This window comes from Betta splendens, chromosome 4 (assembly GCF_900634795.4).
Source record: "Betta splendens chromosome 4, fBetSpl5.4, whole genome shotgun sequence".
In the NCBI taxonomy this organism is placed as follows: Eukaryota; Metazoa; Chordata; class Actinopteri; order Anabantiformes; family Osphronemidae; genus Betta; species Betta splendens.
In genome coordinates this window covers 416,425-435,435 of record NC_040884.2, presented here as the reverse complement: position 1 = coordinate 435,435, position 19,011 = coordinate 416,425, and the positions used below count along the sequence as shown (strand labels likewise).

The 19,011-nt window shown below is 44.5% G+C and overlaps 1 protein-coding gene across 7 annotated transcripts; it reads right to left on the bottom strand.

The window, feature by feature from the left end:
* Positions 1-2,217: 2,217 nt before the first annotated feature.
* ptbp1b (polypyrimidine tract binding protein 1b) lies at positions 2,218-18,876 on the bottom strand. 7 transcript variants are annotated; one of them, XR_008694531.1, is made up of 15 exons: positions 17,489-17,723; positions 11,118-11,178; positions 8,988-9,160; positions 8,695-8,841; positions 8,492-8,620; positions 8,052-8,162; positions 7,789-7,966; positions 7,601-7,678; positions 7,194-7,336; positions 6,263-6,296; positions 5,167-5,259; positions 4,755-4,971; positions 4,588-4,665; positions 4,069-4,286; positions 2,218-3,786 (listed from the first exon to the last, which is right to left on the bottom strand). XR_008694531.1 is itself a non-coding variant. In XM_029146932.3 (15 exons), the coding sequence occupies exons 2-15, from the start codon at positions 17,546-17,548 to the stop codon at positions 4,154-4,156; spliced, it is 1,635 nt and encodes a 544-aa protein (XP_029002765.1). In that variant the 5' UTR covers positions 17,549-17,668; positions 18,052-18,876; the 3' UTR covers positions 2,218-4,153. The 7 variants fall into 7 exon arrangements, 6 of the variants coding, with proteins under 6 accessions (XP_029002765.1, XP_055364287.1, XP_055364288.1 ...); XM_029146932.3 differs by adding an exon at positions 18,052-18,876 and having other exon boundaries at positions 2,218-4,286; positions 17,489-17,668; XM_055508312.1 differs by adding an exon at positions 13,695-13,728 and having other exon boundaries at positions 2,218-4,286; positions 17,489-17,620.
* Between the last annotated feature and the right edge of the window lie 135 nt (positions 18,877-19,011).

Below are 19,011 nucleotides of genomic sequence, written 5' to 3'. Positions count from 1 at the left end.
GTTTGTTGTTAAGGTAAACACCCAGGTACTGTCTGGATGTTCATTCCCTGAATGTTCACTGGAGGAGGGGGTGTAGACTGACATCTCTGGAAGTCCACCACTATCTCCTTTGTCTTCCCTGCATTGATTAGAAGGCGGTTCTGCTGACACCAGTCCACAAAGTTCTGTGTCAGTTCTCTGTACTCTGCGTCATCATCGTCAGTAATAAGTCCAACAATTGCAGAGTCATCTAAGAACTTCTGCAGAACACAGCCAGATGAGTTGTGTCTGAAGTCTGCAGTGAAGAGGGTGAAGAAGAAGGGGGCCAGAACAGTCCCCTGTGGGGCTCCCACACTGCAGGTCAGAGTGTCTCACAAAGATGATGCGATGCACATTAGGGCAGTCATGGCTCACAATGAGTTCAGTTATTGTGAGGCAGGTTGAGTGGCTGTTATTCTCCTGCAGGTAAAGCAGGCTCTGAGACAGGAAGTCCAATGATGGAGCATGTCTGAACAGCCACAACGTGAAACGGAAATTCTGGACACAGTTCTGTTTGGTCAAGGTGGACCCATAGGAGTGTGTCGCTCCACAGAGCAGATAAGTGTGCTAAGTGTGGTCCGTGAATGCCTCAGGCATTCAACCCAGCCTTCACTAATAGTTGACTCGGTCTAACATATGTCTACAAGTGGTTCTGGTCATATCCATGTTTTAAATCCAAACGCTCGTTGCCTCTGTTTTGATGTTTCATTAAGAGTGTTGACCATATTCCAAGCTCCTGCAGCTGCTGACCTGAGATCAGGCTCCATGCTGCTGATTCCGTCTCACCTGAAGACTGGACAGACATCTAGTACTATTACTAGTAGCTCAGCAGCGTTGGGGGCGAGGGGGGTGACTTCTCAGCAGCAGAAAGCTGCTTTGGCTCCTTTTGACTTAATTTGAGTAATATCAAGTGTAGTAATTGGAGCAGAGTGAGGAGTTGTAGGAGCATAGAACACAGCGGAGACAGGACAATTCTTCAGAACTACAAATATCTGATAGAGGTCCAGTTGTTGTGAACGCACTCGGCTCTGAACTGCTGTTTTGTCTTTGTCCTTGTTGAAGGATGAAGCATCTCTGCAGGGGTCCAAGCTCCAAATGAGACAAGTTAATGGAGCATGTGCTGGTTTCTCCCATCAGCCTGAAAGTCAGCGTTTTTGTTTATGAGACCAATTAGAATCAGTTCACTCCGAATTAAGGAGTTAACAGAGGACTGTTTTGGTTCAGAGGCTAAAAGTGGATCATTGGTCATTTCTCAGCTCACATGGACACACTTGCCTATAGCCACCATGGAGGCTCTAATACGGGTGCAGGCTGTGGAACTGGTACGTGAAGTGAACTTGAGCAGCAGTGAAGCCGCCAGACACCCGGCTGAGTCGTGATGGGCCTGTCAGCTGACACCATTAGCCGCTTGCCGCTTTGCCTAAAAACCATTTCCTCCTCTTCTCCCCTGAAACCCATCAAACACACCTGACTGCTCCTCAGCGGCCACAGACAAACAAATGCTGGTGCTGCTGACAGCTGCGTGTTTGTGGCTCCATGGGGGGTGAAGACTCTGAGGTTGTTAGCGGCCCCGCCAATGTTTGGGTGCAGGTGAGAGGAATTAGCATTTAAAGTAGCTGCCTAGCAGGCACTGGCAGAACCTCCAGAACACTACATAAACAAACAGATGTGGCTATGTGTCCAGAACAGGGACGAATCAGGTCTGTGTCCAGGAACCACTAGAACCAGTACAGGTGTGACGGGTGGAAGGCATTAGGTCCGTATGCTGAGCATCGACCTCCTGACCCACAGCCACCCTGAGTGTGTGTGCAGAACCAGTTCTCCACTGCCTGATCATCCAGCAGAACCAGTACACCACCTAGTGGCCACTCAGCTCTGCTCATAGCCACTCAAATTGAAAGATATTCAAATATTTATTGTAAATCTTAAATATTTGTTAATAGTTAAAGGCTGGTTTAATAAATATAGGAGATGCATACAGATGTTTGAGTCTAGTCAAAATAACACAAGTTGCTGTGGAGACTGAACTGGTTGAGTCTAGGTTCTTTTTGAACTAAGTTAAAACAGAGTTCCGTGACAGTCACATTCTGATTGTAGCACCAAAAAACATGAACCTTCGGCCTGGACTTTAGAACAGAGATGGCTTCTCAAATGATGAGAAGCACCGACAGGTTCCATCCACAGACACGAAACACAGGCTTTAGATAAAAGGTGATTTAATGTTAAGGCTCAGAGCTTTCATCAACATGTTTTATTGGATATAAAACCAACACTCACCTCTCAGACACAAACATATGTACAGTTAAACACCCCCTTCACAGACTGATTCCACTCCTGCGTCACCTGACACTCCACATCTGTGATACATTCAAGTCACCTGGTCATTTACAGCCCAGTAACATGTAGCAGCCTCCGCCATCCAGCAGATTCATCATTGGTCAAATTTATCAGACGAAGGCAGCGAGAAGAAAACAAGAAATCATCTAAGCATCTAATATAATGCGTCTGGTGGCTAATGTTTAGTGAAGTGACAGGATTCAGTCCGAGAATGGAGAAAGAATGATTAAGTTTTCCTAAAAATCTGCAAGGTATCTTGAATGCATCATAGCTGTAAAAACCCTCAGCAGCTTATTCAGAGGAAACATAGTTGAAACAGCATTGTCATGTTCAAGCTCAGTTGGAAATCTGAGCTAGTGGAATGTTGACATTTCAGTAAGACACATAGGCCACATCAGCAGTATGTAGAATTGTATCACGCCAGGCGTCTGTGTAGCTAAAAGAGGAAATGATGCCTGATGCACAGTGAAGGCACTCCATGCAACCTCTGGTTTGCACTGCTGGGCTGAATCCAGAGAAGCAGTGATAAAAACATTCGTACAGGAGAACACAAAGAGCCCAAAGCAGCTCAAGTCTGTTTTTAGTCCATTAAACCAGGATCCTGAGGCGGGTGGGTTGGTTTGCATTTAAAGGCTGTTTTTGGTTTCAGCTGTAGTGGATCACAAATGTATAAATAAAAGTGTGAAGAGGCAACAGGACAGAGGAAACGAGCCCACAGACCTACAGGTCCAACACAACACAGCAGAAACTTAACAGCAACAAAACCGTCCAGGAATCATTAAAATATCGCTACAGTGAGATTTGAATGAAAACAAGATTGTATTAACAGAAATAAAGAAATCAAAGAGAAAGAAACACAAGAATTTCATCAGCAACCTCAAACCTGCCTTGACCAGGGCTGCAGCGGTTTCAGCTTCACAGTACAAAAGCCCACAGTTATTTCTCACACTCTCCCCTACAGAACCAGACAGTTTTGACTCATCACCGAGCTCCACACATGGGCAGCTGCAGAGCAGCATTGCCAGTAGAACCGGACAACAACTGCTCCACAACGGTGGTAATCGCATAATGTTGCTCTGCGCTTCGCATGTGTTTGACGATACCGTGATAAACTGTTACTGTGGCAACCCCAGCAGAATCTACTCACATGACACTATAGTAACCAACAGTACAAACCCCTAATATGAAGGACTAGAAAACAACACCAATAATATAAAGGATGTGTGTAAAGTAAACCTTTATCAGCTGTAACTTGCTCTTTGCCAAGTAACAGAGGCATGATGGGTGAGTTTCTTTAAATAAAGGCACAGGGACCATACAAAGACCAGCCTTAGCAATGCCCAGTCTCTGACCCAACAACTTCCGCATCAGAAAAGCTACGTTAAACATGAAGCCACTTCAGAGGGGAACCAGAGAGCTGGATCATGATCACTGGGAAAAAACACAAATCTGAAATTAAAAACAGAACTCTGAATAAATAAAGCCATAATTCAGAAACACCTGGGCTAGAAATGGCTTCAGTTGTTAGCTGGTTCAAAAAAAAAAAAAGTAAAACTGTGGAAAGCAGAAAAAACAAAAAAACTTTGACTTTATTCTCTGAATTATGTGGTTAAATTCAGAATTTAAACTTCTTCTAAACTTCCAAATGTGTTTAGTCCCCGTTAAAAAAGGTCAAGAACCTAACAGTGAAGTTAATTCAACATCACACCAGACCTGGCTGTGGCTTCTGCAGACATGTGTTGGAATGATCGGAGTGTAGTGGTCACCATCAAGTCTGCGTTTACAGAACTACACAGATTCAGATGGAGGACTTTGAGAAGGAGACCCGCAGGTGGTGGTTCTCCCCCAAGTCATGGTTGTGGAACTCAATAAGGGACTCGATTGCCTCCTCCACCGTGCCCATCTGGATCAGAGCCATCTTATGATCCTTCCTGAAAGAGGAACCAATAGGGGAGTTAACACAAGGACACAGGCTTAACTCTGGGGATAGGGACATGGAGGAAGGCTTAAAAGCTCTGGAGCGTGGGCAAGAGGTCCCAGAAAATAACCACCATCTTTGGGTTAAATCTTTCCAAACAAGTCAACGGGGGTTTCAGGGGAAGGTCCACTACAGGGTTATGGGGGCAGCAACAGGAGCTGGAGGGCAAAGCTTTCAGGAGGAAGAGCGTCCAGGGCAAGGCAGGACACAGGGTGAGATGAATTTCAAGAAAGCAGAATAAATGTGCCGCTTACTGGAAGAATTTGAATGCCTTGACCATGGCTCCTGAGCTGGAAAACAACATCTTGAGGTCATCCTCAACCACAGAAGGGCTAAACACACAAAAAGAGCAGATGTGAGAAGTGTACATGTACTGGTGTCCAGACGCCCTGTTCCCTATCCCAGCGACCCAACCACTTACGGGATGTTAGAGAGGTGTAAGGTGGCGGAAGGTGGAAAAATGTTGGAGTAGTTTTTGGAGCCAGGCTTCTTAAAGCGGTGCAGAGGAGAGTTGCTGTAGTCTTTGGTCAAGCCCTGGTCTTCGTGGCCTTCTCGGGGAAGCTGAACACTGCTGTGTTTGGACAGCGTGACACGCAGAGGCTTCCCATGCAGCCGCTGGCCGTTCAGGTGGCTCATGGCTGCAAACAAAGATCCAGCCCACACTTAGAATTTGATCTGACAGACCTGATTAGCTTTAAATGTAGGGAGAGACGAGGAATCATTCAGACAATTAATTAACTGATTGGAGATGAAAATCACATTCAGCCTTATTCTGAAATCCCTCCAGAACCTATAAAGAGAGTGTATTAATGGGGTGGGTGGTGGCTGGTTACCTAGTTGAGCCTGTGTGCCATCAGACATCTGAACCAGAGCATTTTCCTTTTTGTTGAACAGAATCTTCACTCTCATCACGTCACCATAAACACCTTAACACACAGGGTTAATTCTTATTAGCCAGAGTGTCACCAACACAGTGACCTACACCTGATGCTACACCGCTCACCCTACAGACATGACACTGGTCTGACTGCAGCCTGCCAAGCTGCTGACCCTCAACTAATGCTCAGCAAATCTTCTCGGGTAACAGTTTAACAGAGCAGCAGCAGTTGACCATGTCAAAGTGCTGGATGTGGGAAAGTGGAAGCTAACAGATTTAGAAATTTATTTTAGAGGGAGTTCCTGGATGGTTATACACAGGAAATGCAGGTGAGAAAATTATGGGCAAGGGTCAGAGACAATTTAAAATGGCAAATTACACCATGTAGGAGCTATGAATTGGTGGAGTGTTGTCTAAAACCCAGGAGCAGCTGATTCAGCACTGAAGACATGCAAACTAAAAAGAAACCCAGCATGCAAACTCAGGTTCACTGGAACAAGATGAAACACACAATAAATGCAACTCCCCCAGTTTTTCTAAGCTCTAAATCAGTCCCTGGACTCATGCAAGGTGTGTTTGAGGTTGTCAGCTTTTGTCTGTTTGGTGGCTGCATCATGTTCTTGACCAACCATGAGAATCCCGTGAGCTTATGTGCTCACTGCAGGATGATTCTTTAGTGAAAAATGGGATGCTAAAGGGAACTTAAACAGTTACCTCCTGACTCCACTGGTCAGGTAGACCTGTATGCTTACATGCATCCATTTAAACCTTCCCTTTTAATGCATTGGTCAATGATTGATGATGTTTATTAGAACTTGTATAATGACAAAAAAAAACAACATTCAAAAACTGCTCTAAGATTTCTCATTTTGAAATTCTACATGACGATGATTCCACTGAGGAAAAGCTGCAGATATTGTGAACACACACTTAAATTAGCACGCAAACTCAGACACTTTTTTTCCCTAAACAAATGAGGGGAAGAACAACAAAAAAATAAAATCAATCAGGTGGCTTTGATAATTCAAAATAAGAAGCTAGTGACAACATACCGAAGAGAATAAAGAGGCAGTGGGGCGTAACTCTCTTTAAAGACAGCAGAGAAGGCAGCGGAGGGACAGGACAGGTAAAGGTGGGAGGGCAGGACAGGTGGAGGGTCCAAGGCGTTTCCATGGCAACATTTAAAATAAAATAAAAATTTAAAAAAAAAGGAAAAAAAAAAAAGACAGGTGAGGGGTCAATCAAAAGTTAATTACCTTTTTTTGGGGGGTGGGGGGTGGGCAGTAAATGTCAATATGAGGAGAACATAGGCACACATTACTGGACCTGTGTGTGTGTGTGTGTGTGTGTGTGTGTGTGTGTGTGTGTGTGTGTGTGTGTGTGTGTGTGTGTGTGTGTGTGTGTGAGGTTCATTTGGTGGAACCAAAAAACAAAATACAAACAAGTCAGAACATCATGTCACATGGCGATGCAGGACACACAGGAGTGTTGCGACACAGAACTGCCGTTGACCATACATTTACAGAGTTTGTTTAGTCTGAAAACCATGAAAATGTGCCAAATATGAACGACAGGTCCTGCACGATAATACAAAGTGTGCAGCACCATTTTTAACAATTATTGACAGTGTTTTTCTTTTTGCTACGGTAAATACAAAGGGCACATAATGCCCTGTATCTGCACAATTTTTGGAAGAAATTTGTTACTAGAAGCATGTTTATGGCAAATTGTCATTGTCTTTTCTCTACACTAATAATAATGTTGCACAGTTATTAGTTATTACTGTTGTTTTCCGTTTCTTCTGTCTGTCTGTCTATTGTTATACTGCTGCTGAAACAAAGGAATTTCCCCATTGTGGGATCACTAAAGTCATATCTTATCGTTCTGCAGAATAATGAGATGAGATGTGAAGTCACCATCACATGCAGAAAAGCCTGATACAAAGATCCGGGTGTCGATCGAATGAGCAGACTGACTACTTACCTCAGGGTTCAGATTGCTGACTAGCAGGACACAGTGCCCAGCAGGGATTGGGGGAAATCCCAGCCTGGTGGCCCCAGGGAGGGACAGGGAAGCCAGAGCACCAGGAAGAGTGGGGACCGTCAGGCCTGGATAGTGTGAGGACACTGAGAGGGGTGAGATGAGTAAATATCTATCTGAAGACTGCAGGAGGAGCCTGTGTGAAGATACTCAAGAATGAAACATCGTCCTTTTTGATCACCACAGATGGGTTGGGGTAGAACCAAGTCCAACCGACAGGCTGGCCTGAAAATAAAGGCTGCTTTCTTAATAAGGTGAACTAAAGGTTTAACCCACACCGTTGAAACATCCAGTCTACAATGACAAGAGTACTAAAAGCACCTTGAATTTAACAGGCAGGTGGCACTTACCTGCAGGCTGGATGGTGAAGGCTGGGGGAAAGCCATGCGTGGCTCCAGCATATGGGGAAGCTGAGATGATACCTGGAGCTGAGAACAAAAAACACTTTTTGCCCGTTTACTCTACTGAATATGAGGCGTAGAATTTTGTGATATCATGTTAACAGCTGTAGTGGTACTCTGAAGATGCATGTTCTTACTGAATGCTGTAGCCATGGCTGGGTGCTCCAGAGTGGGCTGGCTGTCTCCACTGGGCAGGTCCGGTCTGGTGAAGTCTCTGCTCTTCTCGTTGTTATATTTGACGTTGAGGCTGGTGAGTTTGGAGAAGCTGATCCTCAGTGTGCAGCAGCCATTGTAGATGTTCTGCCCATCCAGAGACTGAAACAAGCAGGTGATCGGTCAGTTCTAATCAAACTGTACTGGACACAAGAAAGATAGCAACCGTTCTCAGTATTACGTTCACCAGTTTAGCAGCCTGGGCTGATGCCCCGTCTGGATACTGCAGCAGAGCTTGGAACTGACTGTTCTTAGTGAAGACGATGATTCTGAGCACGGTGCCGAACTTGGAGAAAATCTGCAGAAAGACATGTTGTGGCTGATTTTACCACTGAAGTTTGTTTCTGTCCTAGCCTGTGGTTGGTTGGCATTGTTAACTTAAAGATCAATGTTTTCCTTGCCTTCCATCCCTGTCAGGCTACAACAGCAGGATATTTACCAAAAGAAAGGACTTTACTAAAGACTAAATTCACTTCTCTTGTGTTTTATTAAACCTTCACATTCCTTCTAAAGTGTACAAATGTTGTTGTGTCTAAAGTCTCACTGCTGACAACCAGTGTACTACTGCAGCCTTTAGGTTCCCAGGGCATCCCAGAGAAACTGTTGTCCTGCTCTGTGTCACCTCACCTGGCAGAGGGCGTCCAGCGTGACTGGGTAGACCAGGTTCTCCACCACAACCCTCAGCACAGTGCTTGGAGCAGCCACAGCTGCATCAACGTGAGATGAACTAAGGGCCCGCAGAGCTGCCTGGGCTCTCTGAGACAGGAGGACACTGAGTGAACGCACTGATGCTTACAACAAAGGCACAGGTTAACATGAGTGAGCATTACCTCCTGGTTGGGTGAGTTGTCCGTCTTCAGCTCTTTGTGGTTGGAGAACTGGACAAAAACCGGATAATGTCTGATGATGGGCATCACTGTGGAGTAATAACCCACCATGTTCTGAGCTGCTTCCTCCGAGTTCATCTCTAAGAAGGCCTGACAGGACACGGATACACTCATCACTGCCCTGGCAGCACTAGAGAAGTGTAAGTGTGAAAAGCACCACTAATGTGTCCCCAGCTGCATTACAACTCCAGCCTACTCATTGTCTAATGTGTTGTTATCCAGTAGAGCACACACACCTGGTTCTTGGCTTTGAGCATCAGCAGGTTTGTGACGTCTCCAAATGGCAAACCCAGGCTGATCACCTCAGCCTCAGTGATGTCATTGGGAAGCTTGCGGATGTGGATGACCCGGGATGGCACCCCTGGACCTCTTATGTCGCCTTTAAACTTCTTGCTGTCATTGCCATTCGCTACAGGAGAGAAAAAATGCTGGATTCAGTAACAGACACAAACGCTAAACTGAGGTTGCCTGATAATGAGCCATGTGTCACATCCTAGATTTAGTTAGGGAAAGAGAAAACAGCAGTTTGCCCTGTTACACTAAAACTGACTCATGACACTCACGGTTCAGATCATCATTATATACCAACTAACTGATGATGGTCCTCTTGAAAAATGATCTGTTTAAAGGGTTGGGAATAAGAGACATTATAACTTTAAGGTTGGCATCTTATCTTATCTTATCTCATATCCAAGATGGCACCACGGACAGCTGCCTCTGTGTTTTGGTGTGCCCTACTTTACTTACTTGGTTTTAATGTCTCCTGCCACAGTTCTGGAGGCTCTTTCTCCAGAGATGAGCTCATGAACATCAGAGCTACAACCCCCATGGACTTATTACCAACATTTCTCACTTCAGCAAGCGCTGGCTGAGGAGATTCTGAGTGTAGAACGGACCAACCCAGACGTCTTAGTCATCGTCTTGGGAGATTTTAATAAAGCCAACCTCTATTCTGAACTCCCCAAATACAAACAGTTCAGAAAATGTCTGACCAGAGAAGAAAAGGTACTGGACCACTGCTACATCACCATCAGCAGTGCTTATGGTGCCGTCCCCCGCGCTGCACTGGGTCCGTCCGACCACATCATGGTGCACCTGATTCCAGCCTACAGGCAGAAATTAAAACTCTGCAAGCCAGTTGTGAGGACCTGGAAGAAGTGGACCAGTGAAGCTGTGGGGGAACGTCAGGTGTGTCTGGACTGCACAGACTGGGACATTTTCAGGTCGGCCACCAACAGCTTGAACAAGTACACAGACACTGTGACGTCCTACATCACCTTCTGTGAGGACAGCGTCATTCCAACACACACACCAGGGTGAGCATCAACAACGACAAACCCTGGTTCACAGCTAAGCTCAGACAGCTGAGGTCAGGGCAAGAAGCTGCATTCAGAAGTGGGGACAGAGACAAATACAAAGAGGCAAACGCACAGATTTAGCAAGGAGGTGAGAAAAGCTAAAATCAGCCCATGATGAGAGAAAGGAACAGCAGTTCTCAGCCAACAACTCTGCTTCTTTCTGGAAAGGGCTCAAGACCATCACAAACTAGAAGCCCAGAGCCCCCCACTGTCTGAACGGCCTGCGACTGGCCAACGACCTCAATCTGCTGTGCCAACCAGCTGTCTCCAGTGTTCACAGACATTTTCAACACCCCTGCAGTTCACCTACAGAGCCGAACAGAAGAGATCTGTAGATGTTGCTGTTAACACGGCCCTCAACTTCATCCTCCAGCATCTGGACTCATTGATCCTACGCCAGGATCCTGTTTGTAGACTTCAACTCTGCCTTCAATACAATAGTTCCATCCCTGCTCCATGACAAACTCTCCCAGCTGAATGTGCCTGAGTCCATCTGCAGGTGGATCACAGACTTCCTCACGGACAGACAGCAGTATGTGAGACTGGGGAAGCTTGTCTCTGATTCCTGGACCATCAGAACTGGATCCCCAAGGCTGCATCGTTTCACCCCTGTTATTCCTTTTGTACAAAAACAGCTGGGCACCAGTCTGTCCTGAAGTTTTCTCTGACTGAGATGAGTCAGTCTCATCCTCACATCCTCCATCACAGTCTGGTTTGCTGCAGCCACGGCCAGAGACAAAGCCAAGCTGCAACAGTCAGACACTCTGCTGAGAAGGTGATCGGCTGCCACCTCACATCTCTCCAGGAGCTGCACATCTCCAGGACCCGGAGACAGGCAGCCAGGATTGTAGTCCATCAGGACGAGGACTTCGTCCCACAAAAACAGCTTCTTCGTTTGGGTGAGCTGCAGGTTGCAGACATCTGAGCTAGATGGTCGGAGGTCACGGCCAAGTAAAGTGTGTGTTTCTGCATATGCTGCGCAGCTACTGTGCTAATGAAGGTACTGACCCGTGGTGCTCATGATATATGGGCCGCTGGAGATGCTGGAGAAAAGCGCGTCAGATCCTCTCTGCAACACAAAGACAAGGTTCAATGACACACACACACACACACACACACACACACACACACACACACACACACACACACACACACACACACACACACACACACACACACACACACACACACACACACACACACACACACACACACACACACACACACACACACACACACACACACACACACACACACACACACACACACACACACACATCTAGAGCATAAGGTAAGTGAAATCACAAAATGTGACATGAAAATTGTGTCCTATTTGTTTGAAGTAGCGTTATATACACTGCTGTAATCTCGACTGTTGGGTGAAGCTCTATTATACATGCTCCTTTTCAAGCCAGTGACTAATTATTTGACAGGTGTAACCTGATTCCTGAAAGTGTGTAGACTGCAGGTCAGTGTGTGTAACGCGATACAAAGTCACATCAGGCGACTGTGGAAACAGCATCCCAAACGTTCTGGTTTGCTTCCGTCCATGAGGCTTTTCTCCCATAAAAAGGTGCTTTAATTGGCACAAATGCTTTTGCCTCAGGTCTCAAAAACTAACCAACACAACATTAAAATCAAAACTAAAACCAGTGACTATCCAACAGCTCTTCTATTCAGACTGAAAACACCCATCATCAGCCTAACAGCCCCCAGCAGGGGAGTGAATTCCTGTGCTGTGGAGCTCAATGAAATCCAGATGTAGACAGGCATCAGTGGAGTAATTAAACTGAGAGCACCATGCTCTCTGGATGTGTGGGTTTGTGGGGCAGCGGTAGCTTAGGATCCCCAGCTCCATGTGTGTCCAAGTGTCTTTATGCAAGACCGAGAAAAGAGAACGGCACAACATCACCACAGCGGTGTGGACACGGTAGACAAACAACCCAGGAGCCGGATAAAATGGAATGTGCTCCGCCACATGGTGTTTGGTGTCATAAGCAAGTTTTCTTGGCAGTTTACAGGACTCATAATTAAACTGCACATTGATTCTTCTCTTTATTCTTAGAGGGCCAGAGTGAAGCTAACGTTGCCACGTTAGTTCTCTAACATCTTACATCATTTAGACACTGTGACAATAAGTGAGGTTACTTAGAGGAACCTGAGGCGGCGTTTCATTTTACCTGAACAAAGGAGCTCTGATCCCATTACCGATCTGTCCATTAATAAAATAGGAGAAACCTGAGTGCAGGGTCTGAAGGTGCTGTTTGCCAGCTGCTGACTGCGAGCCTGCCTCAGGCTGAGCAGGACGCATAAGGACCCACTCTTGGTCTGACTGAGCGGCTGCTAAAAGGGACACCACACAAACCCAGCATTACCGTGTGAATTTAAGTCCTTTTGTTATCACTACCACACCATCAGGGATTGCATTTAAATATGTAGCCACAGACTAAGGTGAGCAGATTACAAAAAGGTCATTTTCATAGCACAAATGTATAATTTCAATTCAGTACTGTACAGACAGTGAGATAATGTGATCTCACATCTCTTACATTAAACTGGATAAAAGTTTGTTTAGTGGGCTGAGCAGAGAAAGAGAGAAGGCATCACATTTCTACTTGTTCGACAAGTTTTTGAGTGATATTTTCCATAAAATGCATCACTCACTCGTCCCTTTCAAAATTCCCTAATTCCTTTGATTTGTGATTTGTGCACAGTGTGTTTAACCATGTTCCAGCCAAATAATAGTCACATCACTGGATCACTGGAAAACTGAATATATCATATGCTCAATTTGGGACATTACACAAGCCAGTAGTTCTTCAGTTTCTACCCACTGATGATTACTTAATCAGAATCACTTTGTTCCGATCTCAGACCTGCACACTGTGTTCCTTGAATTGGTTTATAGGTGGGAATCTCACACTGCTAAAAACCCCAAGCATCAGGAAGTAGTCTGAGTCCACAGGAGGAGGCTTGAGCGGCAGTCTTTCACCTTACCTCCACCATTCTGTGGTGGTGTTGGGTCAATGGGGAGTTTGAATATCAGAGCTTTGATCAAGTCAGACCACAGCAGAAGAAACTGAGATTAATCATAATTCATGAAGTAGAATTATGATCATTAGTAGTAATTACTCCCCTGACCCCTGGTCTAGACAAACCATGTCGTTTATTTTTCGAAGTCTACAACCGTTCACCACGTTACAGCAGAGTCATCTGCTTAGATGTGAGGCTTACTGTTTTCTCACCAGACACAGTGAGACCTTCTGGCATCAGCTATTCCTGACACAACTGTTTTTAATGGCACTTTTTCAGGCCCATCATTAATATCGTGATCAATACAAGTGGTCTTTCAACACACAATCTTCACTCTCCAAGAAATAAATGAAAAACTAGCACCTGTTCTTCAAACCGGACGAACTAAATGTCAGATTTGGGTTTCTTCTGAGTCTCCTCAGACTTTGCTGCTGTATTTCAGGCACATTTCATAACAAAGACAAACAGCTTATTATGCAGACAATGACTGATGGTCCTCAGAGGCAGAAACAAACAACAGTCAGGGGCAGGAGGTGAAGCAGGGGTGCCTACCTTAGTACCAACTGTTATATCGTGGTGGACACTGCTGTAAAGAAAAGAGAGTGTGTTTAAAAGCAGCAAGGAGAAAATCAACACAACAAATTTTTTTAAAAGTAACATGGTTAACAATGAGGTAGAGCTATACTTAACTAAGCTTAAGCCGCAAATCTGGTGTTAAAACAAAAACAAAATTTTATTATTTAGAAACTGAAAGTGTGCCTTAGGAACCTAAAATAAGAGACAGCATCACAGCCTCAACACTGGAATCAGCTCAGTAACAATTTCCAGCTTAATGTGTCATCTTCAAACGTCTTCATGCAGTCAAATCAACCGTCTATTTCAGTCTTCTGAAAAAAGGCAACTGTAACCTGGTCACCCCTGTTACAACACACTGATTGTAAGGGAGCAGAGATCGACTGGGCTCCTTTCCTTCCATATTAACATGTCTCTAAACGTTTGTGCAGGAAAATGACACTTCTGCCTTTCCAGACAGAACTGAGGCTCCACTTCCTGCTGGTTTCCAGTAGAATCACTATACAAAAAGCAAGCAAACCGGATCCGCTACATCTGACATATGTTAAAAGAAATGCCAAATTCCTTAACAGACAACAAAGATGCATCTAACCTTAGTGTGGCGTCTGCAAAATGTGCAAGGGCCTCAAGTACAAAGACTTGCGCAGTTTTCTGGATTTGAACTTACGCCAGTTTCAGTAGGAAATCTTTGCAAGTACAGATGTATCGATCGTTACTAAGTACGAATCTTCGTTAGTTTCCGTCGTACTTACTAATCAAAGTAGAATTGAGCCTCCATATAAATATGTTAAATCATTTAAATACGGTCTTTTTCTGCGCAGTAGCCGAGCGGGACCGTGTGGTTCCGCACAGGAGCAGAAATAAAAACATAAAAGTGGACGTGAAGCGAAGTTTACCACCAAAGCGTCACTAAAACAGACAGAAGCAAAGGAGAAGACGATCTGACCCTTGACAGTGTGTTCATCTAATAGGAGTTCTCTAAACCACGGACAAGTGTTGACGCGGCATTTGAGAGTCACTTGTGTTTTATACGTTGATGAAATAAAAAGGTTTCCCGTTGACTCATGTTTCATCCTGTGACGGTGCTTTTATAGCGAGGTGTCCAGTCGATGAGTCTGATCACATTAGGTTTATATTATCTCATCTAATTACAGATGTGTGGCTGTGTATTATTGTTTATTGTTTTTCTCTGTTGTGACTAATGATCGTTTTCACGTTAACAGTTTCCCAGTTTCACCTCGTGTTGCTAATTGACCAGTAGCTGTAGAAAAGTACTTACGCCAGGTAAGCGAGTTACCGTAGATTTGCGCTCGTTTCTACTTGATGTAGTTTATGAAACATTTGACCTTGGGCGTAGATTCGTGCTTACGATGATCTGATCCCAACAACGCTGTTTGTTAAAATGAATGGATCATGCATTAAACCAGCCAACTTGCCAAAGCAAGTTACTGACTGTAGCTGCATTTGGGCATAATTACTGATTTTGTGTACGTAGATGAAATTTAAAAGTTTCCTGTTGACTCATGTTTCATCCTGTACAAATCTACCCCAACGTTCAAATGTATGTACGCCAGGTCTTTGTCCATACGTACCCTTCGTACATGAGGCCCCAGGGAATTAAAAATAATATCTAAAAAAGGTAAACTTTACTTAAGGTATTTCCATTAAAACAGTACAAATCATTTTTACTTCAGCTCAGGACACTTGTAGAAGACCAAAGTCCTACAACAGAAAAACACATTTAAACAACTAAACACGGTGCAGCCTATGAAGTTCTATGAGCCCTGACAAAGCTCACATTCACAACAGGAACAACAACAACACCAAGGCCTCCAGCTTAAAAAGCAGTTTACCCCATTGCAAATATGTTTACAGACTCATCCTTGTGTCAATAATACAAAAATACAACATTCACTTCATGTTTCAGAAACAGGTTGGTTTGCTCCCATTTCCCCCTTTTGACAACAGCTCTCAGGAGCCACACAAGTGTCCAAACCCCAGCTGCCTACAGTCCACGTTACACTGTTTACAACTCGCACCTTTACCTTTAGATGGAACCTGTTGTTTTGGTCACCATTATCAATGGTCACAACTCAAACTAAAACATTCTTGAAGTAGAATTTAAGACAACCTGAAGACATTCTAGGATTTAGCTCTACACATAGAGGTCTACTCTGAAGTAATACACTCATTGATGGACTAACGCGCTCCCATCCATGGATACAGATCAAACGGTTCATAAGGTGACGTGGTGTTTCAACAAACATCATGTTTCTGAATTAACTCATGACTGATTTCTGAATGCCACACTGGTTGCTCTTAGTTACGACAGATGTTTGAAGTGGGGGAAAGCGAGTTAGCGGTCCTTGTCGATGTCTTGTTGCCATGTTTTGTCTTCTGTACGCAATCTAAATAGTCTTTACAGTTTTACAAGACGTAATCTGACGCAGTTTTATTGTTGCTAGTGTTGTAAATGCGGAAGTAGTTAAAAGGAATAAGGACTGAATAAGTCTGCTGTTAATAGCTACGATCTTTTGTCAATAAAATGTTGAACGTTTGCGCCCTGTCTTTTGAGTCTTGTTTGCGAAGCTTTGCCTATAAAAAAAAACAAAAAAAGCGGCCTTGTCTGTTGTCACTGCGTTGTCAAATCACACGTTTTAACTCGTCTTTTGTGTCATGTTTTGGTGAAAGAGTCCCTTTCAACGTTTTAGGAAGAGGAGGAGCTAGTAGCCGTTTACGTCTAGATTTAGATGCAACACAGGTCAGGTGTGTTATGTACATGAAAACGCTTCTGAACATTTTCAGGGCTCCACATAAATTATACAGAAGGTCTTGGAAAAGGAAGTCCTCCTGTAAATGTCAGAGCTTGGAAAATATGAAAATCCCAAGGGGACACCGCTGACTGCATGTAAAAGAGTGAATATGTAAATGGTTATATGTAAAGTCAAAAACTGTTAGCTTAGTGAGTTGGTACTTACTAAGCGAAGCATCGCAAACAAGACTCAAAAGACAGGACGCAAAAGTTCAACATTTTATTGACAAAAGATCGTAGCTTATAACAGCAGACTTATAGCTGCTACCATATCTACAACACGAGTAACGATCAAACTGCGTCAGATTACGCCTTGTAGAACTGTAAAGACTGTTTAGATCATGTCCAGACGACAAGACATTGTCAAGGCATCGACGAGGACCGCTAACTTGCTTTCCCCCTGCTTCAAACAACTGCCGTAACTAAGAGCAACCAGTGCGGCATTCGGAGGTTGGTCACCAGTTATTCTAGAAACGCGTTGATCTTCACCGGAAACCAGGTCCACTTTAACCCGGCTCGGTAAAGTCCGTATCAATAGGCACGTAAACACATGGTTTATACGTCATGATTATGTACACCTTAATAAAACCTCAACTTTTAGACGGGAAAGAGCTTCAGGGTGGACGTGAGCACCAACCATTATTGTCCATATCTAAGTAGCTATTATTTATCAAACATGTTTGGAATTATCGTTATTCGCTAAAACATGTTTTTACAGGTAAACGAAGCAACATTTAAATTCCAGGCGGAGGACAACGGCCCGTGACGATGCTCACTTGGCCAACCTTGCTAATTCCTGCTACCAACACAACTTTATCGACAGCTGCGCTAACAAAATGAGCGGCGGCTGTGCTCCGGACAGCGTTAACCTGTGTCATATTACAATCACCGGCCTCAGACTGGAAACCAGACAGACACAAATATTACTGAAACATTAGTAAAAGACTCTGGGAGAACTCACCCGTCCATTGCACAACACGGAACTGCAGAGCAACAGGTTCCAGCCAGGGGCCAGCACCATCCCCAACCACCGCTGTTATGAACCAACAAGATGGCGCCCGGTTAAGGCGATCTGATTGGTGTGTCAGACAAGGAAGGCGTGTTGATTGGTCAGTTGGACAGCGAGGGCATCAACAAAGGCCTGATATGCAACAGATAAAAGATTTTTTACAAAGGACTGGCGAGTCGCGGTAGAGTCACGGGTCCGCTGTTCTCTCTCCGTTAGTGGGCGTTGTCCTGACGAAACGCGAAGAGCTTTACGGACTGATTGACAGCAACCATTTTAGTCATTTAGAAGAAGTTAAACCTGCCGCTGAATATTTGTATTTCATGATACACTGACTTCATTCGACATATATTGTAATTGTGTAGCTGCAAACTATGGCATAAAATTAAATAAAAAAATATGGTAATTTCCAAATTACGGGACAATAAAGGTGTTCTATTCTATTCTAAAATCAAAAAACAACCACAGTACAAGGTTAAACGACCTCAACCAGACTCAGGAAAACATCCTGTCCTTACTTTTGTTTTGTTGTATTGCCATTTGATTCAAGTAAGCCAAGATGGCGCCACAGATGACCGTAGATCCTTTCTTGTGTAGGAGCATGCAGACACACAGTTGAAGGAAAAGATAAAAGATAATTGGAGCACAAACCACAGGGCGCTCATCTGCAATTTGATTTCGCAGCGCAGTGCTTCCCCGAATGAGTTCTCCTCGTTAATCCTGGCTCCTGTTTACGTCCCATAGGCCACGGATCGCGGATTAGATACTATGTTCACATTCAGACTGCCTGTTCATTTCCCTTGGCGACTAAAGGCAATCTGAGCAGACAACTTTCCAAGTACACACAGCAAGTTGAATGTTTGACCAGAGAGGAGAACACACTGGATTACTGCTACACCACAATAAGTAGAGCATATCCGTGCCCCGCGCTGCTCTGTTTTTCAGATCATGTCACGATCCTTCTAATTCCTGCATACAGACAGAGGCTAAAGCTCTCCAAACCGGTGGTGAGGACATCAAGAAAGTAGAGCAGCCAGGCTGTGGAGGAGCTTTGCTCGTGTTAATGTGACGTAACGGGCTGGGAGACAGGAGTTCAAACTGCCTACACAGCCATCAATCAGTCTCTTCCTCTGCACCTCCACCACTGTGTGGTTTGGTTCAGCCACCAAGCAGGACAGACACAGACTGCAGCGGGTGGTCTGGTCAGCAGAGGAAATAATTAGTACTGAGCTTTTCTCCAGTGAGCACCTGTACAGAGCCAGACTCAAAAAACAGGCAGCAGGCACGATTAAAGCTGATTCTGACTCTTAGCTGTGTTCTGTTGGGTCAGCACCATGTAGGTGGTTGACACTGACACAGGGCCTTTCTCATCTAAGAGGTAACGCAAGCATAAAATACTCAAGTAAAGTACAACTACGTTAAAGTTGTACTGAAACAAAGCGGCTTACTATAATTGCTGAAAATGCAGACGCTTTATG

What these genes read in the sequence shown, in the direction of transcription:
- ptbp1b (XM_029146932.3), bottom strand. Translation starts at nt 17,548, where the DNA reads ATGGTGCTGGCCCCTGGCTGGAACCTGTTGCTCTGCAGTTCCGTGTTG. An exon ending in TGCTCAAAGCCAAGAACCAG is followed by an intron (nt 8,842 to 8,987) that starts GTGTGTGTGCTC and finishes GTGTCCTGTCAG; the next exon opens with GCCTTCTTAGAGATGAACTC. An exon ending in CAGCCCAGGCTGCTAAACTG is followed by an intron (nt 7,967 to 8,051) that starts GTGAACGTAATA and finishes TGCTTGTTTCAG; the next exon opens with TCTCTGGATGGGCAGAACAT.